This window comes from Lacerta agilis, chromosome 2 (genome assembly GCF_009819535.1).
Source record: "Lacerta agilis isolate rLacAgi1 chromosome 2, rLacAgi1.pri, whole genome shotgun sequence".
Taxonomy (NCBI): Eukaryota; Metazoa; Chordata; class Lepidosauria; order Squamata; family Lacertidae; genus Lacerta; species Lacerta agilis.
Genome location: NC_046313.1, coordinates 118,844,734 through 118,869,191, shown reverse-complemented (window position 1 = coordinate 118,869,191; position 24,458 = coordinate 118,844,734). Strand labels below are relative to the sequence as shown.

The window sequence follows — 24,458 nt, the reverse complement described above, 5'->3', positions numbered from 1 at the left end:
TCATAGAGTTGGAGGAGACCACAAGGGCCATCCAGTCCAACCCCCTGCCAAGCAGGAAACACCATCAAAGCATTCCTGACAGGTGGCTGTCAAGCATCACCCTTCATGTGAAGGAAAAGAAAAAAGTGTCCTGGCAACAGATTGGCGTGCATTTCTCCCTGCTGTGCTAGATTTCTTATTGCAGGGAGTGCCAAAGTAATTTTGGTGTACGTGCAGATCCTGCCAGAGGCTGGGAAGGAGGAATCTTGTTGGGTAAACAGACGGAGGGGTGTGTGGGTGCAAAGGGGGGGGCTCTGTACAGGAGACTCTCTTAAGCTACTTAAGCAAGGGGAGAAACTTCTCTTCCTCCTCTTCCCTCCCCCCTCACCTCCACTGGTCACACTCCCTGGCAACAGAAGCAGGACCTCTAGGCGCAGAGCGTTTGTCCCCCACCCCCTCCTTCCTTCAGCCCCCGCTGGCAGCCAAGGGGACGCTTCCCCATGAATCAAGCACAGCTCAGCATTCAGGGAAATGAAAGAGGGAAGCTGGCCACCATCCAGGAGGCTGAGGTCAACAGTGAGCGCAGCAAAACCTCCTCACAGAGGAGCCATTTCTGCTTCTCACAGGGAAGGACCCTCACCCCCAACCCAAGCAGAAAGGATTAGCACAAAGGATTGCATCTGCTTGGCAGAAGATCCCAGGTTTAGACCCCCCATCGTTCAGCCCGGACACTGAGGTCCTCCCCTGAGGGCCTTCTGGCGGTTCCCTCGCTGTGAGAAGTGAGGTTACAGGGAACCAGGCAGAGGGACTTCTTGGTGGCGGCACCCTCTCTGTGAAACGCCATACCATCAGATGTCAAGGAAATAAACAACTACTTTTAGAAGACATCTGTAGGCAGCCCTGTTATAGGGAAGTTTTTAATGTTTGATGTTTTAGCATGTTTTTTATATTCTGTTGGGAGCTGCCCAGAGTGGCTGGGGAAACCCAGCCAGATGGGCGGGCTATAAATAAATTATTATTATTATTATTATTATTATTATTATTATTATTATTATTATTATTATTATTATTATTATTATTATTAACCCTGGGGAGTCACTGCCAGTCAGTGCAGACAGCACTGAATTTGTTGGGTCAATCTTTTGATTCGGTATAGCTTCCTGACTAGCTTGGTTTTTTCGAAGTGACACACTCACCCCACACATCTGGGAGAGCCATTTTATGTATTTTAATATTTGTTGGAAGCTGCCCAGAGTGGCTGGGGAGACCCAGCCAGATGGGCGGGGTACAAATAAATTATTATTATTATTATTATTATTATTATTATTATTATTATGAGAGGAGACCTGCTGGATTAAATAAGCCCTTGTCTTGATCCATCAGTCCAGCTCTTCTGATTTTCCAAGACAGGTAAATGTCCTCAGTGCTTTCACTGTCACCATTAGTACTGAGCTAAAGGACCAATTGTCTGACCCTGCAATAGAACACAGAGATTGTTCCTATAATGTTCCTAATCACTGAGGAAGGATGCCTTTGAAAATTCCAGAGCTGAAGGCAAGCATAACAAGTGAGGAGAGGGGGAAAGAAAGACACACCCTACTGGAGGAATGGGGCACTGAGCCCTTTATTCAAAGTGGGGGGGGGGTGTTTCCATGGACGCTCTCCCTCCCATTCACAGGATTTTCTTTTAGCCACTCATAGAATCATAGACTTGGAAGGGAACACAAGGGTCATCTAGTGACTAGTCCAATGCCATGCATTTCAGGTATTGCAACAAAAGAATGCCTAGCAGATGGCCATCCAACCTCTGCTTAAAAACCTCCAAGCAAGGAGAGGCCACCACCTTCCTAAGGAATCTGTTCCAGCGCCATTTGATTGAGGTTTGGATCCATTGGTTTGGGTCCTACCCTCAAAAGCAGGAGAAAACAAGCTTGCTCCACCTTCCATTAAGGGGTGATATGATAGCCATGTTCAAATATATCAAAGGATGTCATATAGAGGAGGGAGAAAGGTTGTTTTCTGCTGCTCCAGAGAAGCGGACACGGGGCAATGGATCCAAACTACAAGAAAGAAGATTCCACCTAAACATTAGGAAGAACTTCCTGACAGTAAGAGCTGTTCGGCAGTGGGATTTGCTACCAAGGAGTGTGGTGGAGTCTCCTTCTTTGGAGCTCTTTAAGCGGAGGCTTGACAGCCATCTGTCAGGAATACTTTGATGGTGTTTCCTGCTTGGCAGGGGGTTGGACTGGATTGCCCTTGGGGTCTCTTCCAACTCTAGGATTCTATGATTCCATGGGACAGACATTCCAATGGTTGAAGATGGCTCTCATATCTCTTCTCCGTCTCCTCTTCTCCAGGCTAAACATGCCCAGCTCCCTCAACTTCGTTGTTGTTGTTGTGCTCCTATTGTGACTAACCTTGGATCAGGCCATAATCCACTAGTGGGTTTCCATCTCAGTGGTCTAGAACATATCCCTTCTCGGTAGTGGCACCCGCCCTGTGGAACGCCCTCCCGTCAGAAGTCAAGGGAATAAACAACTACCTGACATTCAGAAAATTCCTGAAGGCAGCCCTGTTTAGGGAAGTTTTTAAACTGTGATATTTTAAATGTATTTTAATGTTTGGTGGAAGCCGCCCAGAGTGGCTGGGGAGACCCAGCCAGATGGGCGGGGTACAAATAATAAATTATTATTATTATTATTATTATTATTATTATTATTATTATTATTATTATTATTATTATTATTATTATTATTATCCCACACACCCCAAGGAAGTATTCACTCTTTTATGGTATCTGCTATTTTTGCTATTTTGCTCCTATTTTTGCCTCGTTAAAAAAAAGAATTAATGTTAGTTAGTTGAAAAACAGTTGTTCAGCTCTTCCTCCTGACCTGTAAGTCTCCAGATGTTAAATGATACCTGAGAGTGGAGTTTTTGAGAAGCGTCCTTTCTGGTGCCAAGGCTTGTTCAGGGACATTACAGTGGCCAACAGACAAGGCCCAGCCTGCTGTGCAATCTTATACCTTCCGGCTGCCGAGATTTGACCAGCACTCCATCCTCTCCCTATTTCGTCACTATTTTTATGTGTTGCACATGTTGTTGTTGTTTAGTCGTTCAGTCGTGTCTTTTCTAGGGAGTCTTCTCTTCTCATGAGGTGGCCAAAGTACTGGAGCCTCAACTTCAGGATCTGTCCTTCTAGTGAGCACTCAGGGCTGATTTCTTTGAGAATGGATAGGTTTGATCTTCTTGCAGTCCATGGGACTCTCAAGAGTCTCCTCCAGCACCATAATTCAAAAGCATCAATTCTTCGGCGATCAGCCTTCTTGATGGTCCAGCTCTCACTTCCGTACATTACTACTGGGAAAACCATAGCTTGAACTATACGGACCTTTGTCGGCATGGTGGGAGCTCTTAACCAAAACCCAAATATTTCATCTTAGGGGAAAGGCCAAGATTTGGCAGGGGAAGGGGGGGTTCTGTATCCCGAAGGAGGACAGAAAACTCTTTCAACTTGCAGTATATGTTTTTTTTAAATGAAGCATTTCCCATATTTCACTCCCCACCCCTCAATCTCTGAGTGATGCAAGATTCCCGGGGTTCCATCCACTTACCCAGAGTTCACGTTTCCTTTTGGGAATGAGGCACAGGGGAGACTGTAGCGTCTTTATGATATATGGTTTATTTACACACACACACACACACACACACACACACGAAACTCGAAAAATTAGAATATTGTGGAAAAGTTCATTTATGTAAGCAATTGTTTTCATTAGCTACTGGAGTTTAATATATGAGATAGACTCATGACATGCAAAGCGAGATATGTCAAGCCTTTATTTGTTATAATTGTGATGATTTTGGTGTTCAGCTGATGAAAACCCCAAAGTTGGGATTGTTAATTTGGGGTTCTCATCAGCTGTACGCCATAATCATCACAATTATAACAAATAAAGGCTTGACACATATCTCGCTTTGCGTGTCATGAGTCTATCTCACATATTAGTTTCACCTTTTAAGTTGAATTACAGAAAGAAATGAACCTTTCCATGATATTCTAATTTTTCGAGTTTCACCAGTATATACAACCTGAGCCTGTGATGCAGGAGTTCATAGAATTAACATCTCAAAAGTGTCTTGTTTCTCCCATAGCTGCAGCCTTGGATTCAAACAGAAATCAAACCTTGATCTTTCTCTCAAGCTTGCTGCTTTCGCCTCTGGCTCACACCACTGCAACTCAACTCTAAACTCTGCCATTTGTCCTTCTCACTATCTGCAAGTTGAGGGAGCGGAGAGGGTACCACCCACTTGCCATCTCACAGAGAGCCCCTTTCCTTTGTTCCCTTAATGGCCCACCAGCCAGGTGATCGTCTCATCCGGAAGCTAGCCTGGCTTACAGTTTAACACTTGCTGGATCCAGCTATTAGAAGCGTCTAACATGTCCAACAGTAGTAATGTACGGAAGTGAGAGCTGGACCATCAAGAAGGCTGATCGCCGAAGAACTGATGCTTTTGAATTATGGTGCTGGAGGAGACTCTTGAGAGTCCCATGGACTGCAAGAAGATCAAACCTATCCATTCTCAAGGAAATCGGCCCTGAGTGCTCACTAGAAGGACAGATCCTGAAGTTGAGGCTCCAGTACTTTGGCCACCTCATGAGAAGAGAAGACTCCCTGGAAAAGACCCTGATGTTGGGAAAGATGGAGGGCACAAGGAGAAGGGGACGGCAGAGGATGAGATGGTTGGACAGTGTTCTCGAAGCGACTGGCATGAGTTTGGCCAAACTGCGGGAGGCAGTGAAGGATAGGCGTGCCTGGCGTGCTCTGGTCCATGGGGTCACAAAGAGTCGGACACGACTGAACGACTGAACAAATAAGAGCTCCCTGATGGGTTTGCGAGAGGTGTCCTTTCTGGTGCCAAGGCTTGAGCACGAACAGGGGAATTGTCATCTTATTGCAGGTTACCTTTCACCGAAAGAACAAACATTCTTCTAGATCTCAAATGGACGGGGACCCAATTGGTGAGAGTTAATGAATACAGCGAGACAATGGAGAACCTGTTAATGGGGGCAGGGTAGGGCTGCCCCCAGAGCAATACTTTGGGGCAGAAGGCCAGGGTCCCAACCCAGCAGAAAAAGTGGGGCGGTGGGCTGGTTGGCCTAATCTATGCTATAATAATTGAAACAATAATTTTATTATTCACATGCTGCCCATCTAGCCTGGTTGCCCTGGCAAGGCTGTCTTGAAGCTTTTTCTTGCCCCACTCCTGCCCCACCCCACCCGGCCTTTGCCCAGAGAAAAGCCTCTTTCTACCCTTCAGCTGCGTGGGATACAGTCAAAGGGGAAAACCAAGTCTTGGTTTTTGCAAAAGCGGAAACCTCCCCTGCCTAGCAACCGATGACCAGCCAGCTTTGGAGCCTGTCATTGGCTCAGATCAAAGCTCAGCTCCAGGAAAGTCCCCTGCCCTGCTGCTACCCAATTCAAAGGAAAAACACAGCGGGGGGGGGGGGGGAGGCAGAATAGCCAGGCCAGGCCACCGGCAGCAATAGAACTGTTTTGCCGCCAGCCCAAGAACCACTAACGCCCTGCACATTTACTGATCGGCATAACAACAGCAGGCTAATGTGCCATGTTGCCATTTTCCTTATTCTCATGTCATATTTTAATTTTTTGAATATCTTTTGTGTGTTTTCTATTTTGCATACACAAGCGAAATAAAAACGTAAACATACAGTCCCCTTTGACTTCCCTCCCACCCCCCATTGCAGATTTTAATATAATGATTTCCACCGCTGCAGCTCTTTCATAACTCTATTCTTATAAATCCTTTATCAATTCATAGTTCTATTTTTTGCTACAAGTTTTCTGTCAATCCTACCAATGTGTGTAATCGTTTACAATAGTTCCCCCCCCCTCAAAATAGATTATAAACTTTCCCCATTCTTTATTACAGACCACCTTTTCCTGGTTTCTAATTCTTCCTGTAACTTTTTGCCATTTTGCTTCTGGTTTCTTAGGAAAAGATACTGTATTTTCAACATTTTTCTTCTTCAATTTATTATCTATCATTTCCCAGAAGTCTTTTATCACCTTACATGACCACCACATGTGATAAAAAGTACCCTCTTTCTCTTTCATTTCCAACCTAGGGCTTGCCGATCAGAAGGTCGGCGGTTCGAATCCCCGTGACGGGGTGAGCTCCCATTGCTCGGTCCCTGCTCCTGCCAACCTAGTAGTTTGAAAGCACGTCAAAGTGCAAGTAGATAAATAGGTACCGCTCCGGTGGGAAGGTAAACGCCGTTTCCGTGAACTGCTTTGGTTTGCCAGAAGTGGTTTAGTCATGCTGGCCACATGACCCAGAAGCTGTCTGCGGACAAACACCGGCTCCCTCAGCCTATAGAGTGAGATGAGCGCTGCAACCCCAGAGTCGTCCGCAACTGGACCTAATGGTCAGGGGTACCTTTACCCTTTTATACTTTTTAGCTAATTTACTAGGAGTGAAATACCAAGGATACATCATTTTCATTTGGTTCTCCTTCAAAGTGTAACAAGCTGTACATTTTAATCCTGTTGTCCATAGTCTCTCCCATGTTGCCGATTCAATATCATAACCCAAATCCTTCGCCCATAACCAATTTGACCTGTTCATCTTTCGTTTGCCCATCTAATGAAAGGTTATACATTTTAGAAATTAACTGAACGTCACATTTTTATAACTGAATCGGGTTCAATACCAGGCCGAATCCTGCACGCATGATCAGCCTGCTCCTGCTACCTTTAAAAGAAAGACAAAGAAAGAAAGAAAGAAAGAAAGAAAGAAAGAAAGAAAGAAAGAAAGAAAGAAAGAAAGAAGTCTCAGCGGCCTGAAAGCCTTGTGTGACTCTATTTACAGTGAAGTAAATGCACTTTGTGCATGCTCACGGATGCTACTCAGTTGCAGGCAATGCGGACAGGGAGACCAGGTTAAGGTACTGGAATTAAAATCAAATCAACAAAAATGGGATTCTGCTCAGAGATTGTTTTTATTGTGTTATCTATCATTAGGCTGTTCAGCAACAGATAATGCACAAATCTAGCGGGGGGGGGGGGAGAGGAAAACAGCAGAGTTGTGTGTGCATTTTAATCGATTTCAGCTAGACCTCCTTTGGGTGAAAGTGGAAGTTCTCTGAGCAAACAAACAAGCTCCTTTTCCCTCTTTTCAGAATTACCTTATCGCTGGGCTCCTCTCCCAGCCACCACCAGCCATTTCCAGGAACAGCAGTGCTTTTCTGAGAACAGCAGCCTTCCCCACCTCCAAATAAATTCCTGCCCAATCCGCTAACGGAGCGAGGCCAGCATCACCAGTTGCCGGCAGATTCTTCCTGAGCTCAGCAAGGCAAGAGGACTCAGGCTCAGGAATCATAGAATCGTAGAGTTGGAAGGGACCCAAGGGTCATCCAGTCCAACCCCCTGCAATGCTGCTCACAATTCATAAAAGTGAAAGGCATTGGGACGGATGAAATCCCGGGGCCTGCGCTGGTCTCTGCCCCTAACCCCCAAAGGCATGAGCATATTCTGCATTTGCCCAGAGACACACTCTCCCATCCAGCCGGAAGCACGAATCGGACTCCGAAGCTGGCATTTGATAATAGCAGGTTGGGCCTGGGAAATAAGAAGAAGAAGAGTTCTGCTGCCACCAGGCTGAAATCCAGGGCTGATGCAGCTGTTGGCACTCATTCCATGTTGGTCACGCCAAGCCAAACTCAGCAGAGCACAGCAGCATGTTCACCAAGGTGTCAGGAGAAGTTGGGGGGTGCGGGAGGGGAGATGATTCCCCTTGAGCAGGAGAGAGCAACTCCCCCTGTTGTTGTTGTTGTTCAGTCGTGTCCGACTCTTCCTGACCCCGTGGACCAGAGCACGGCAGGCACGCCTATCCTCCACTGCCTCCCGCAGTTTGGCCAAACTCATGCTAGTTGCTTCGAGAACACTGTCCAACCATCTCATCCTCTGTCGTCCCCTTCTCCTTGTGCCCTCCATCTTCCCCAACATCAGGGTCTTTTCAAGGGAGTCTTCTCTTCTCATGAGGTGACCCAAGTACTGGAGCCTCAGCTTCAGGATCTGTCCTTCCAGTGAGCACTCAGGGCTGATTTCCTTGAGAATGGATAGGTTTGATCTTCTTGCAGTCCATGGGACTCTCAAGAGTCTCCTCCAGCACCACAATTCAAAAGCATCAATTCTTCGGCGATCAGTCTTCTTTATGGTCCAGCTCTCACTTCCGTACATTACTACTGGGAAAACCATAGCTTATACGGACCTGTAGTTTCGTATATTCAATATGCTGAAACTCTGTGTCTTCAACTACCATCCTGGCAAGGGGAGAAACTCCTCTCCTCTGGTCCCTCTGAGCCCAGAGCTTGTGTTCCCCCCATCACCCCACTTCTCTCTGCCCCCATTGGCAGTGGGGGGGGGGGAGAGACACTGTAGAGAGGCGCTGGGGGGAGTTTCGCTTCCCCATGCCTGAGCACCTCTCAGCATTCAGGGAAATGGAAGAGGGGAGCTGGCCACGATCCAGGAGACTGAGGTCAGCAGAGAGCAAAGCAAAACCTACTCAAAGGTTTTGGTTGTGTCTAGAATAGCGATTAAAGTTGATTTATGGGAATTTTGATGTTGAAGGAAAGAATGGCAAAAATGTTCAGATAAGTGTAGGTAGAAAAATGCAGCAATGGAAGTTGATTATTGTAACTTTAACAATAATTTACATTTTTTGTCTTTTATTGTTACCTCTTTCTTTGGTTTCTTACTTTTTTCTTTTTCTGTAATTTCCTCTTTTTTTCTTTTCTTTTATTGTTTGCAATGTAAATTGTTTCCTTTATTGCTTGTAATGTGAATTTGTAAAATTGGTAAAATTTTGTAAACTATTTGGAAATAAAATAAAGATTTTATATTAAAAAAAACCTACTCAAAGAGAAGCTGCTTCAGCCCCCCCTCCTCAGTCACAGAATTATATATATATATTACAATTTCCAGGTTTATACATTTCAATAATTTTACAGTCATTTTAACATTTCGAAACGTGACTTCCTTCCCCCTCTTTCTGAGGCTCCTTGTATTTACTGTACTTTTCCATGTATAAAACCAGGGGTCAGCAAACTTTTCCAGCGTTTCTAGCCCCTTGGCTGCCTGGGGCAGGAAGCCAAGAGGCACCCAAGAGGTCATGACGCATGCACACACCACGACGCCCGGCCCCAGGGGATGCCGGGCGGGGGCTTTGGGTGTCTCTGCAGCCCGCAGAGACTCCCGAAGCCGCCCCCTGGGCCCTCTCGGGGGAGCGCAAGTCGGGGCAGGGAGAGGGGCGGGCCAGTGAAGAGGGGTGTCACCCCTCCTCACTGGTCCGTCCCTCTCCATGCCCCGGCTCTGCAAGCCAGCCAGCGGTGGGAAAAGCTGCTGGAGGGTGGGGGCTATTTTCGGCGCTACAGGGGCGGGGCCACAGGGACGGCCAGCGAGGGGAGTGACACCCCGCCTCACTGGCCGCCCCTGCGTCTCCACCCCGGCAGCACCGAAAATAGCCTTAAAAAAAAAAAGCCCGGGGGTGGGGCCACCGCCCAAAGTGTCACTCCCAGCAGGGCGCTGCCCGCGGCAGCCCGCCCCGCCCCGCCCCACCCCCTTGCTACGCCCCTGCCTAAAAGGCCTCAGCCCGGTATACCTGAAGGAGCGTCTCCACCCCCATCCTTCTGCCTGGACACTGAGGTCCAGCACTGAGCGCCTTCTGGTGCTTCCATCACTATGAGAAGCGAAGTTACAGGGAAGCAGGCAGAGGGCCTTCTCGGTAGTGGCTCCCGCTCTGTGGAACGCCCTTCCCATCATATATCAAAGAATTAATCAACTGTCTGACGTTTAGAAGACACCTGAAGGCATCTCTGTACTTAAGACGGCCCTGCTTTAATGTATTTTTAATATTCTGTTGGAGAGGCAGCTGGGAGTTTGGTATGGGGCAAATTCCGGAGGGAGCCTCAAGAACAGGAGGCCAAAGGCAGCGCCATCACTTCCTGCTTCCACCCGAACACAGGCAAGGGCTGCTCTGAAAACGTAGCTCTAGAGACACTCGCGTTCGACAAGGAACCCGAAGTGTCTATAGGTCGGAAGTTTCAAGGCGGCCGAAAAGACCCCTTGAAAAGTGGGAGGTTTTCCGAAGGGGAAGAGGGGTGTTGGTTGACTAACCCCCCACCTCCCATATACTCCGCTTTATATTGCGGGGAAGAAAACCGGAACAGCGAGCAAGGGAGGAGGAGGTCCAGAGAGGACAAAGAGGTAAAGAGGCTGCGTGGAGAAAGTGGGCAATGGGGGGGGGGAGGTGGGGAGAAAAACGGAGAGACCCCTCCCGGAAACAGAGCCATAGCTATGGGGGTGGGGCTAGCCAGGTGTCTTTGTGTGGACGCAAATGTCTCAAAGTGGGTCTTTGACCCGGGTGAAATAAAGCCCAAATTTAACCCCACCCCGCAAAAAAATCCCCTCTCCTGGGCCTCATAAGCAGGGGCTCCGATCCACGCAATCCAGCTGCGAAGTGGGGGCCCAACACCGGCAGGGTTTGCGTGTCACGATCTCCTTTGGAGCCCCCCCCATCACCACCCATGTTTCTTTTTCCTGGGGGTCCAGGAGATGCTCAAGGCCCCCGATCCATGCAATCCAGCTGCCACCTCCTTTGCAGCGCCCTCCCCTCCACACACGTCTCTTTTTCCTGGGGGCTCAAGCGATGCTCAACTGCCCTGCACCCCCTGTGTGCAATTGCCTTAATTTAACGTGATGCCCACCAAGGGCGTCCCGACGAGGAGGACCTCCTATCCCCAAGCCTTTTCCTGTTGGCAGGAACCCCTGCGGCTTGATGGATAGACGGAGTCCACGAAAGGGTTAAAGGAAGTGAAATAGGCCTGGATAGAGACCCCTCTCCCTCTCCCTCTCCCCCCTCCCCCCTCGTCTTGGGAGGCCCCTGCGGATGGAGAGGTTGGTGCGCCCGGCGCAGAGGGCGAGGGGTGAGCGGTGCCAAGTGGGGTTTCTGAGAGCAGGGGAGAGTGTGGGGCGGAGGGAGGTGGGCAGAGGAAACTGGGGGCCTGAGGGAGGAATGGCGGCATTCCTGGGGGATAGAAGCCCAGCCGAGCAGAGAGGGAGTGAGAGGGAGAGAGAGAGAGAGAGACTTCCTTTTGGAGAGATGTCTCCTTCCTTGGGCGCTGGAGGAGGAATCTCTGGTGGTGGGTCTGCCTTGGCTTCTCCCTCCTGCCCAGGAATCTGGCACTCTTTCAAGGCGACCAGAGGGAGATGCCTGATTTAGAGGGGGGGTTTCCACTGATTCTCACCCCCTTTCCTTCCTGGAAGCTGCATCCTCTCCCCATGCTCTGGGCTGCATTATACCAAGTCCACCTTGGAGAGGAGAAGAGAGAAAAATCTGGAAGGCCCTGAGAGGGAGGAGGGAGGAGGAGGCCTTCTTCTGGAACCCCCTCCCAGGAAGTAGCCAGAGACCTTATCCTCTCTCTCAGGCTCCCATTCCACTGCATGGTTAATCGATGATGATGATGTACACCTATCCAGGAATATGGGGGAAGGATGCTATAGAAAGGCATTCGGGGTTTATCTATAAGTATATCGTGAAGGTATTTCTATTACTTTTACTTTTTGTAGGCAATGTCAGAGTGAGTGAATCTATTAGCATCCAAAGATCCATGAGCTGTCCCAGTCTGGGTCATTTCCATGATAGACAATACCTGTGGCTGGAGGTTCTACACCCAGGGCTGTGCACCTGCAGGCCAGGAATTGCCACTATTACAGGCAAAGGGTGTGAGCTTGCCAAAATTACACACAGTATGCGAGTGAGAATTCCAAAATAACTACGCAAAATCTGCAGAGACACTTGCAGGATACTGGAGGTGTGGGTATTCCTGGTCCAGAGTCCACATCCTCAGCCTGCAACCCACAAATACTTTTATTAGCCCTTAACGGGACACCAGATAGTTTCTTCAAAAGATGAATATTTTGGAATGCTTTTACAGTGACATAAATGTCGCTTCCATTTTCCTTATTCCGTACAGGAGAGACTCTGATCTGCAAGTCTTGAGCTCAACTCCTCACTTGAAACAGAAAAATACAGAGACTTTGTCCTGGACCAATTGAGAGGTATGTCCTTCCTCTTCACTAGGAGACTGTATCTTTGTAGATCCTGTTTTCAGTTTGTGAGAACTTAAGAGAAGTCCTGCTGGATTAGGATCAGGGCCCACCTTGTCCAGCATCCTCTTCTCACAAGAATCAGCCAAGAAGAAAACCCCCAGCAGGGCCAATAGCAGCTGTCTCCCCACTCAGGATTCCCAGCCCCAGGGATTCAGATGAATAATTCCTTCGTAGGGGAGAGGGAAACTAATAGATGGGAATCGAAGGACTGCTACTGAAATGGTGGGTGGTTCTGACAAGGTGGACACGATGGAGCCTCCTCAGGAAGTAAATGGTGCAGGATTAGGGAATGTGTGTAGTTGGTAGGAGTGTATCAGGACGATGTTACACATCATGGAGGAAGGAGGAAACAGAATACAGATATTTAGCTTTTTCAGAGGAGGAGGAGGATGGAGAAAGTGTGTCCCTCCAGATGTTTTTCCAGTACAACCCCTATCATCCTTGGTCGTTGGCCATCCTTGTTTGGGCTGACGGTACTAAGAGTCCAACCACATCTGGAGGGCCACAGGTGCCCCACCTCAGCATAGATGGTTCCTCTAGGGGCTCAGTATCACTTGGGAGGTCAAGGTGGGTGTGGATACCAAGGGTTACTGAGACACGTTTTCATGGATTATGATTGATACCTAGACTCCAAATCCAAGGTGCCAACACTAAACGAAGGTCTTGATGGTACCCTCAAAGATGTCTGGTTCACATTCCAGAAGATGTTCAGGGGATAGATCTGAAGGTTCTGAAATGAGTTACAATCAAGATTCTGAGTTACAATTCAGGCTGAGAAATAGAGGCAGGGATCATAAATGTCATCTAAATATGGTCGTCCTCCCCGCCCACTCTCTTCTGGTGGAAACATTTGTGATTGCACTTCCTCCCTCTAAAGTCAGATTCCTTCCTTCCATCCCCTCTTGTTTCATCCATCTGCCTCGAGACACAATGTGTCTTGAGACACCTCAATTTCTCTGCAATATTGGCCTCAAAAGCCCATCTCATAAGCTCAAACGAGATTCACCACTCTCTATCAATATATCAGCAAATTGCTGCATCTCTCCTTCCGATATTAACTAACCCCCCCCCCCGGCACGTCCATGACCCCTCGGTCTCCCTCCTGGTTCGACCAAGAATGCAGGCAATGCAGAACCAACGAAATCAACACTGGTGGGCAACTATATTGGCCCCTATGTTGACTGCCATAAATTCCTCCCTCACAATACCAACAAACTGGAAACAGAGTATAATCATTTCAATTTACAAAAAAGGAGATCCCCAAGATCCTACCAACTACGCTGCCCTTGATCAAGAACTATCTATTGTGGCCAGACTTTCCACGTGGTTTCCCTGCGTGAAGGCAGTTAGATCTCTGGCCCACTATCTGAGTGATCTGATAAACCCTTCGCTAAGAAGGGCCTTTACATTAGCTCGATTTCATGCCATCCCCACAGCATTCTTACAGGGCGTATTTTCCAATACTCCTTCGGATCTTCGGCTCTGCCCATTCAACAAAGGAAAGATAGAGGACTTTATTCACTTTTTCCTCTACTGCCCATTATATGTCTCAATAAGACCCAGGCTTGTCCCTCTAATCCCGCGGACTATCGCCAGGGACGTGGACCGCATGGAATTTCTACTGGTGGATGCCAACCCCTTGATTTCACGTGGAGTGGCCATCTATACATTACAGGCCCTGGAACTCAGGACCACCTTTTTGGCTAACTTGCCCTAGCCTCAGTCCCATGTATCTTCTTGACATGGACACTGTCGACATGCCCTGCTATTGTTCTTCATTTTACCAGTATTATCCAACAGATTTTACATCTAATGTTTTAACTGAATCTGTAGTATTCCCTGAATAACCGCGCCAGGCAACTGACTGGTCTTTTGCTATGTGCTATGGCCACATGGATAATGCAGTAAATAAAATAAATTGAATTCAATTGACTCAATCACTGGCAGAATCTGGGAGTGGCCCCTTCCAGCTACGTCCCCAACATAAGAATTTCGGCACCCTGAGTCGCCTCCTCCCCTCTTTGCATTTGACACCTCTGTGCAATTGGGGCAATGGAAATGGCGTGCCTCCCTCTGAGACTGCTTGGCGAGGGGAGCGCAGGATCTCAGTAGCATCCGCAAGCCCTCTCCCCACTGGGCTGCTCTGTCCCCGCCTCTCCTCGCTGGAAGTTGAGCTCTTTCCCACACTGGAGGAATTGCTACTGCTGAGGAGTTGCTGGGGCTCTCTATAACCCAGTGGGTCATCCGACACTCTCCTGAGTATGGGCGGCAGAAGGTGGCACTGCGGCTCTCTGCTCTCTCCAGCCCCTTCCACCACCTTCCACAGCACCAGCGGCGGCGGTGTCTCCCTGACATGCAGCAGTAAAAGTAACAGCTTCATCTCATGAATGAATCAGTGCTACATATCCAAGGCTAAAGTTTCCATTAAGTACAGTTATATATTGATGGTTAATATCGAGCTGCTTAAGTTTGACACATATTGCCCATTGAAATAGAGGTGGTACGTCCAAGAGTCTCTGGTCATTGATGCAAATGGGGGATAGGACAGGGAGAGAGGCTTGGGCAGAGAATTTACACTAGGGTACTCCTGTGCCAGAAAATGGGAACGAGATCCAGTGGCACATACTTTAATAATTATAAATAGTAATTGGGATGAGTGCTAATTGAACTTGATGTGTGACATATTCCTTTGTTCTCTCCCTTGAAATCCCAACAGGATTTTGTCTCCCTGCACTCTGAAGCAGACGGTGGAGAAGACAGGCAAGAATTCTGGGGGGCCACCTGTAATTTCAAAAGGAATAACGAAAGAAACCATTTAAATGTGTAGAGTGTGGAATGTGTTCCAGTCAATGAGCACAATTCTTTCACATTAATTATCTGAACCAGATAGCGTCAATTGAAACCTTCATATACACCTACAGACTCACACAGGGGAGAAACCATTTAAAGGTATGGAGTGTGGAAAGAGCTTAAGTCAGAATGGAAACCTTACACAACATCAACAAACTCACGAAAGGGAGAAATCCTTTAAATGTATGGAGTGTGGAAAGAGTTTCAGTCGAAGTGAATCCCTCAGAACACATCAGCGAACTCACACAGGGGAGAAACCATTTAAATGTATGGAGTGTGGAAAGAGCTTCAGTCAAAGTGGTAACTATAGAAAACATCAACGAACTCACACAGGGGAAAAACCATTTGAATGCATAGAGTGTGGAAAGAGCTTCAGTCGAAGTGAAACCCTTGGAATACACCAGCGAACTCACACAGGGGAGAAACCATTTAAATGTATGGAGTGTGGGAAGAGCTTTAGTTCGAATGGAGAACTCAGAATACATCAGCGAACTCACACAGGGGAAAAACCCTTTAAATGTATGGAGTGTGGAAAGAGTTTCCGTGTCAGCGGGAAACTTCAACAACATCATCGAACTCACACAGGGGAGAAACCATTTAAATGTATAGAGTGTGGGAAAACCTTCAATCAAAGGGGAAACCTTAAACTGCACCAAAGAACTCACACGGGGGAGAAACCATTCAGATGTAAGGAGTGTGGAAAGGGATTCAGTGAAAGTGGGAAACTTCGACTACACCACCGAACTCACACAGGGGAGAAACCCTTTAAATGTATGGAGTGTGGAAAGAGTTACATTAATAGTGGGGCACTTAGAAGCCACCAGCGAACTCACACAGGGGAAAAACCATTTAAATGTACAGAGTGTGGAAAGAGCTTCAGTCGAAGCGGAGAATATAGAGGACATCAACAAACTCACACAGGTGAAAAAGCATTTGAATGTATAGAGTGTGGAATGAGCTTCAGTCAAAGTGACACCCTTAAACTACATCAGCGAACTCATACAGGGGAGAAACCCTTTAAATGTGTGGAGTGTGGAAAGAGCTTCAGTGATAGTGGGACACTTCGACTACATAATCGAACTCACACAGGGGAGAAACCATTTAAATGTATGGAGTGTGGAAAGAGCTTCAGTCAAAATGAAACCCTTAGAAGGCACCAGCGAACTCACACAGGGGAGAAACCCTTTAAATGTATGGAGTGTGGAAAGAGCTTCAGTCAAAATGAAACCCTTAGAAGGCACCAGCAAACTCACACAGGGGAGAAACCCTTTAAATGTGTGGAGTGTGGAAAGAGCTTCAGTTATAGTGGGACACTTCGACTACATAATCGAATTCACACAGGGGAGAAACCATTTAAATGTATGGAGTGTGGAAAGAGCTTCAGTCAGAATGGAAACCTTACAAAACATCAACAAACTCACACAGGGGAGAAACCATTTAAATGTATGGAGTGTGGAAAGAGCTTCAGTCAGAATGGAAACCTTACAAAACATCAACAAACTCATACAGGGGAGAAACCCTTTAAATGTTTAGCTTGTGGAAAGAGTTACACTGAAAGTGGGGCACTTAGAAGACACCTACGAACTCACACAGGGGAAAAACCATTTGAATGTATGGAGTGTGGGAAGAGCTTCAGTCGCAGTGAAAGCTTTAGAATACATCAACGAACTCACACAGGGCAGAAACCCTTTAAGTGTATGGAGTGTGGAAAGAGCTTCAGTCAAAGTGGACACTATAGACAACATCAACAAACTCACAGAGGGGAGAAGCCATTTAAATGCATGGAGTGTGGGAAGAGCTTCACTGAAAGTGGGACACTTCAACGACATCATCAAACTCACACAGAGGAAAAACCATTTGAATGTATGGAGTGTGGGAAGAGCTTCGGTCGAAGTGATATCCTTAGAATACATCAACAAACTCACACAGGGCAGAAACCCTTTAAGTGTATGGAGTGTGGAAAGAGCTTCAGTCAGAGCGTTCACCTTAGAATTCATCAACGAACTCACACAGGGGAGAAGCCATTTAAATGTATTGAGTGTGGAAAGAGCTTCACTGAAGGTAGGAAACTTAGAAGACATCATCAAGATCACACAGGGAAAAAACCATTTGAATGTATGGAGTGTGGAAAGAGCTTCACTGAAAGTGGGGCACTTAGAAGACATCATCGAATTCACACAGGGGAAAAACCATTTGAATGTATGGTGTGTGGGAAGAGCTTCAGTCGAAGTGAAATCCTTAGAATACATCAACGAACTCACACGAGTGAAACCATTTAAATGTATCGAGTGTGGAAAGAGCTTCAGTAAGAATGGAAACCTTATAATCCATTTATGAACTCACATGGGTCAGAATCCCTTCAAATGTGAGGAATGCTGTGGATTTACCGCTAACTTCATGGCGTGAAGCTTCAATTCCTGTGGCAAACAGCGATCAATTCTCCCAAATAAGAAAAGCCATTTAAAGAACTGTGAGTAGAAATATTTGTATTTCAATTTGAAAGAATTGACTATAGCAAGGGATTTTAAAAATTCAGAGGTCAGTCCTTTGCCGCTGAAACAGCTTGGAAGCAGCAGAATCTAGGCGGAAGCCATGGACTTTGATCTTTATTGAAGTCTTCCTGAAAGCATGTACAGGCTGGATCGCCCCCCCCCCCCTTAGGTAGGGAAAAGGGGGTGAATGAACTGTATATATTTTGATCCTGCGTAAAAAGGACTGTGAATTAAAAGCAGCTCTTCTCTGGAAAGCAGACCACCCAGTCAGCAAGGCTAGACTTCCTTGTTATATAGTAGCCAAATTGGGAAAAGGTTACTTTCTTTTTTCAGTCTGAAGATATTTAGTATCTACAAGAGTCTGAATCCTGGAAAAACAACACATGTGATATATTGCCTTTTCTTGATAGGATTGCGACTGTTGTTTCAAATTGTGGGTGAACTTTGGAACTTTTGTTTACATCATTAGCTTCTGTTGACTTGGGGATTTCCTGTGTGATAAAGGTGAGCCTCTGTAGAGGCTGACCTTGAAATATGGCTGAAACAAGAAGTGGGAAAAATAACAGAAAGAAAACCATCCAAAGGCCAAGAGCCCATTGTTGAATTAATTCAACAGATGACAGTTGAATTAAAACAGGAAATAAAAATGAACAGAGAAGTTCTGGACTGGATGACCCTTGTGATCTCTTCCAACTGTATGATTCTATGATTCTAAGTAGTCGACACCATTAAGACTCAGATGGATGATTTCAAAAAATTGTTTGGGGAACTTAGACAAGAAGTGAAACAAGTAAAATCAGACATTTTAAGTTTGGGTGCCAGGGGGGAGGTCCTGGAGGAAGCAGAAACTAAAGCAGATACCTGATTGCTGGATTTGGAAAGTACACAGGAGGCTGCTCAAGATTCAATTGCATTTTTGCAGATGAAAGAAAAGGAGACACATTTGAGACTAAGAGTGGTACCAGAAGGAGAAAATGGCAATCTAAAGGACTGGTTGATGCAGGACTTGGCTTCCTGGTGGGATCTGGATGGGGAAGAACTCAACCCTTGGATTTTGAAGGCTTTTAGATATGGAGCTAGAAGGAAAAAGGATAGTAATGTACCAAATGGTTGTTTAATAGTTTTAAAAACTAAAGAACAGAGAGATGAGATCCTGGGCCACCACTACAGGAAAAATCTTAAGATTCAAGAGCAACCGGTAATATTGTATAAGGAGATCCCCAAGCGTTTTTTTGGATTATAGACTCCACTATTTGGATCCTACTCATCATTTGAGACAGAAGCAGATTCCTTTTCAATGGGAATTCCCCCCAGGAATCTCCTTTACATACAAGGAGAGAAAACAAAGAATCAGGACACCTGGAGAGATGTGGAGTTTCCTTGATAAACATACAAAAGACTTTGAAACTAAGCCAAAACCAACAGGAACAGCAGAGTAAACTTACACCTTTTTTCTTTCCAAAACTTTAGTTCAAAATGGCTTTGAAAGTACTTTCTTGGACTGTAAATGGTTTAAATATACGTGCTAAAAGGAATCAAGTACAGTATGTTTTATTGGAGCAGAATTTGGATGTAATTTGTCTACAAGAAATGCATGTTGCTAGAAATCACAGGAAAATTCTACAAAACAAATGGTTAGGCTTAGAGTTTATCTGTTCAGAAGAGAGAGTGTGATATATGTTAAAGAGAAACTTAGGTTTATTGCTGTTGAAATTACAGCACAGGGTGAAAAACTCTTAATTGTTGGAATCTATGCGCCAAATGATGGTAATGTGGGGTTTCATAAAAACCTGGAAACAAGACTGTTGGATTATTTGGACTATAAAATAGTGCTACTGGGAGACTTAAATGGAGTGGTCTCCACCTTGATGGATAGAACACAAAGGCAGAAGATTTCAAATGAAGGAAGATTGCCAAAAGTCTTTTTTGAGTTGGTGGACAATTTTGATTTATTGGATATCTGGAGATGGAAGAACACATTGGAAAAGGATTTTACGTTTTTCTCAGATGCAAATCAATCGTTTAGTTGTCCAGACTATATCTGGATAACCAAAGACTTGGTCCCAAGGGTGAACAAGGCAGGTATCTTCCCAAGGATATGTTCAGATCACAATCTGGTTCTGTGGAATGAAAGATGTCTCTGCAGGGTTCTTTCAGATGGAGAATGAATGATGCTTTCTTTAGGAACAAACAGACTGTTAAGAAGGCCCAGAAGGCCCCAAGAGACTATTTTGACACTAATATGAACAACAACATTGAATTGAGGGTTGTTTGGGATGCAAACAAAGCAGTCATGAGAGGATTTCTAATTCAGCAAAATTCAATTAGGAATAAGATCCAGAAAGACAAAAAGGAAAACATATTGCTTCAGTTGAAGGAAAAAGAGAAAAAGGTAAGAAGTAATCCAAATAATCATCAGATTCAAAAAGAAATTAAAGCCTTGCAAATACAATTTTCTCAGATTATAAATCAAGAGATAAGAATGGAAAGTTAAAATGATGAAACAAAGATCTTTTGAATCTGCAAATAAATGTGGGAAATGGCTTGTGTGGCAGTTGAAAAAGAGGCAGAATCAAAATACAATAACTCATATTGTGAATGAAGGAAAAACCATTGAGAACCCAGCAGAGTTTAGAAAAAAATTCCAGAAATATTATTGGCATTTGTATAAAAGAGAAAAGGAGGACAATTGGTAAAGCTCCAGGCCCGGATGGATTAACAGCCAAATACTATAAAACGATGAAGGACTGGCTAGCCCAAACTTTGATGGAGGTTTGCAACAATATATTGAGGGGAGGCCAAGCACTGCAGACCTGGAAAGAGGACTTTATTACTCTGATCCCTAAACCAGATGCAGATCGAGCTCAAGTTAAAAATTACAGACCAATCTCCTTACTTAATGTGGATTATAAAATCTTCGCTAATATCTTGGCAAGAAGGCTGAAGATGATTTTAAATGAGTATATTAATAAAGACCAGGCAGGATTTCTCCTAGTAGACATATGAAAGATAATGTTAGAAATGTTCTTGATATTTTAGAACTGTTAGAGCAAAAGAAGGATTGTAAAGCTATCGTGGTGTTTACTGATGCAGAGATAGCCTTTGACAATATTTCTTGGAGTTATATGAAGACAAATTTGTATAATATGGAGAACCTTTTAAATGCTATAAATGTAATCTATTTGGAGCAGAAGGCAAAGATTATAGTAAATAATATGGTATCAGAGGAATTAAGAATAGAGAAGGTCTCCCCACTTTTATTTATTTTAGTCCTGGACGTGTTGCTGAATATGATAAGAAAAAATGGAGAAATTAAAGGTATTGTTGTTGGGTCAAAGCAATTTAAATTAAAAGCCTTTGCTTATGATATAGTGCTGACATTACAGAATGCAGAATCCAGTGCAAGTAGAGCAGGATTGTAAAGCTATCATTATATTTACTGATGCAGAGATAGCCTTTGACAATATTTCTTGGAGTTTTATGAAGACAAATTTGTATAGCATGGAGGTCGGCCAGAACTTTTAAAATGCTATAAATGTAATCTATTTGGAGAAGAAGGCAAGGATTATAGTAAATAATGTGGTATCAGAGGAATTAAGAATAGAGAAGACAACCAGGCAAGGTTGCCCACTCTCCCCTCTTTTATTTATTTTAGTCCTGGAGGTGTTCCTGAATATGATAAGAAAAAATGGAGAAGTTAAAAGTATTGAGGTTGGGTCGAAGCTATTTAATTAAAAGCCTTTGCTGATGATATAGTGCTGACATTACAGAATGCAGAATCCAGTGCAAGTAGAGCACTGGAATTGATACAGGAATTTGGACAATTTGCAGGTTTTAAACTGAATAAGAGTAAAACCAAAGTGCTAGGTAAAAATCTTGCTGCCGAGGAGATTGCCAGGATAGAAGAGAATACTGGTTTGAAATTTGCTAAAAAGGTGAAATACCTTGGTGTGAATTTGACTACAAAGAATTTGAATCTTTATAAAGATAATTATGCTAAGTTACGGAATGAAATCAAGAGGGAATTCGATATATGGTCAAATTTGAAGTTATTATTTTCGGGCCAAATATCTGCTGCAAAGATGAATGTTTTGCCAAAAATGCTGTTTTTATTTCAAGTGTTACCCATCATAGATAACATGAAATGCTTCAAAGAATAGCAAAAAGTATTATCTAAATTTTTCTGGCAGGGGAAGAAACCAAGAATAAAGTATAAACATTTAACAGATGTGAAAGAAAGGTGGCTTCTCCCTGCCAGATGTAAAAATTTATTATGAAGTGGCTATTTTTTGTTGGTTGAAAGAATGGTTTATGTTGGAAAACACTGATCTGTTAGATTTGGAAGGATTTGATAATGTATTTGGGTGGCATGCTTATTTATGGTGTTATAAGATAAAGGCCCATAGTGGTTTTAAAAACCATATAATCAGAAAATGATTGTTTAATGTTTGGATTAGATATAAAGGTTTACTAGAAAGAAAAACACCTATGTAGATTTCACAATTAGAGGCTAAGGCCCATAAAAAATTAAACATGGAAACCAAGTGGTTGAAATATAGTGATCTCTTAACGGAAGATGACAATAAATTTAAATTAAAGCATTGTGAACAACTTTAAGATAAATTAAATGACTGGTTGCAATATCACTAGATTAATGAAATATTCAAGGCTGATAATAAAAATACTGGTTTTCAGTCAGAAAAATCCAGATTGGAATTGGAATTGCGGGACACGAGAAGTAAAAATCTTTCTAAGATGTATAATTTACTGTTGGAATGGCATACGAAAGATGAAAAAGTGAAATCGGTAATGATTGGATGGGCTAAGGATGTGGGGCACACTATTACGTTTGAAGATTGGGAGAAATTGTGGAAAAAAGGAATTAAGCTTACTGCATGTACTGCTTTGAGAGAAAATATAATGAAAATGATGTGTAGATAGTATATAAGACCTGTAAAACATGCAAATATGTATCGTACATCTGATAATAAATTTTGGAAATGTAAAGAAAAGGAAGGAACCTTTTACCACATGTGGTGGACGTGCCCCAAGGTAAAAGGCTTCTGGGAGAAGATTTATAATGAGATGAAAAAAGTGTTGAAAAACACTTTTATTAAGAAACCAGAAGACTTTTTATTTGGAATTGTAGGAGGGGAAAATCCCTAAAAAGGACATAACATTCTTTTTGTATGCCACAACCGCTGCAAGATTATTACTGGCAAAGAGCTGGAAGAACCAAGAGATACCAACTATAGATGAATGGCAAATGAAGATCATGGACTTTATGGAACTTGCCGAGCTGACTGGAAGACTCTGCGATCAGGGAGAAGAGACGGTGGAGGAAGATTGGGAAAAAATGAAAAAATATTGTAGTATTTAGTTTGCCAGAGGAAATAGTTATCGGCTTTTCGTAATATTTTAAGGAAGTTGGTAGAATAGAGATGTTTTTAAAAATATTGGTAAAGAAGTTAGTATATAGAAACTGTTTATTAGATAGATGAAATTCAGATGGGGGGATCAGGGTAAGTCATTCAATAAGGTAAAGTTAAGAAAAATATAATTTTCTCTTTTTTCCTTTTCCTTTTTTCCCTTTAAATATTTTAATATTTGATTGTTTTTGTGTATTATGTTGCATGTTTTTTGTATCTTACAAAATAAATAAAAATTATTTTTTAAAATAAATAAATGCAAGGATGCTTTTCTTTAAATAAACTTTTTGCTACTTCACCAATGGGCTCAGAATTTATGTTAAAGGCTCCTAGGGCTTTAAGCTTTAGGAGCCAGTGTTTTATTTCTCTCACAGAGCAGAGAGTGGGCTCTGCCAGAGCCTCTGGAGGCAATGTGCTTCGGGGGGGGGGAACGGTGGAACAGGTGTGCGTTAAATGCTTCACTGGATTATTCCTAGGGTCCCCTTCTATCCCTTTTAAAGGAATAAAGACACAAGAGTCTTTCCTTAAAATGTAACAAGAATTTTTCTCACATTTCCGTTCACAATCTTATCCCTGAAAGGCCGGCTTTACTTAGTAGTTACATAACAATCTGTGAGTTCATCTCACGTGGAGACTAAGCTCATGTGCTGCTGGCTGAGAGCCAGCAGACAGCCAAATTACATTAAGATAACAGAATGGCTAGAGAGCAGCAAGCGAGAGAGAGAAAATGGCTGCATGATTTGGCTCTTTTATGGAGTTAGCCAGGGCCGTGCCCATCTCCCAGTGGGAGGATGTTCCAGACCAGCGAAACTGACTGGACTAACATCCCCCTGCGTGTGCCCACTCTAGGGAAACGAGGAATGTTGCATTTGACAGTTCCAATGGATTACATCCCACAACAAGGTAAAGGTAAAGGGACCCCTGACCATTAGGTCCAGTCGTGTCCGACTCTCGGGTTACGGCGCTCATCTCGCAATACTGGCTGAGGGAGCCAGCGTACAGCTCCCGGGTCATGTGGCCAGCATGACTAAGCTGCTTCTGGTGAACCAGAGCAGCGCACGGAAACGCCGTTTACCTTCCCGCTGGAGCTATTTATCTACTTGCACTTTGACGTGCTTTCGAACTGCAAGGTGGGCAGGAGCTGGGACAGAGCAATGGGAGCTCACCCCGTCACCAGGATTTGAACTGCCAACCTTCTGATCAGCAAGCCCTAGGCTCTGTGGTTTAACCCACAGCGCCACAGTCTTGAAAGACGTACACTTGCTCCCAGTATGTTTTCGAGCACAATTCAAAGTATTGGTGCTGACCTTTATAGCCCTAAACGCAGGGGGGTTTCTAGCCCCTTGGCTGCCCTTTGCAAGCCAGCCAGCGGTGGGAAAAGCCGCTGGAGGGTGGGGGCTATTTTCGGCGCTACAAGGGCGGAGCCACAGGGGCGGCCAGCGAGGGGAGTGACACCCCACCTCACTGGCCGCCCCTGCGTCTCCACGCCGGCAGTGCTGAAAATATCCTTTAAA

General features: G+C 44.6%; 2 protein-coding genes and 1 long non-coding RNA gene across 3 annotated transcripts in view; 2 read left to right on the top strand and 1 right to left on the bottom strand.

Moving 5' to 3' along the window:
- Positions 1-24,458, bottom strand: part of LOC117042197 (zinc finger protein 658B-like) — a 240,752-nt gene that overhangs the window by 40,453 nt on the left and 175,841 nt on the right. The gene's annotated exons all lie outside the window — the stretch shown is intronic.
- On the top strand, positions 10,194-15,046 carry LOC117042243. Its single transcript, XR_004426059.1, has 3 exons — positions 10,194-10,268; positions 12,038-12,122; positions 14,890-15,046. It is a non-coding gene; the product is annotated as an uncharacterized LOC117042243 (long non-coding RNA).
- Positions 15,332-17,194, top strand: LOC117042223 (oocyte zinc finger protein XlCOF6-like; the record flags this gene model as incomplete). The annotated part of the gene is made up of 1 exon (XM_033141750.1): positions 15,332-17,194. A coding segment is annotated over one exon (1,863 nt), but the record flags the coding sequence as incomplete, so codon positions are not given.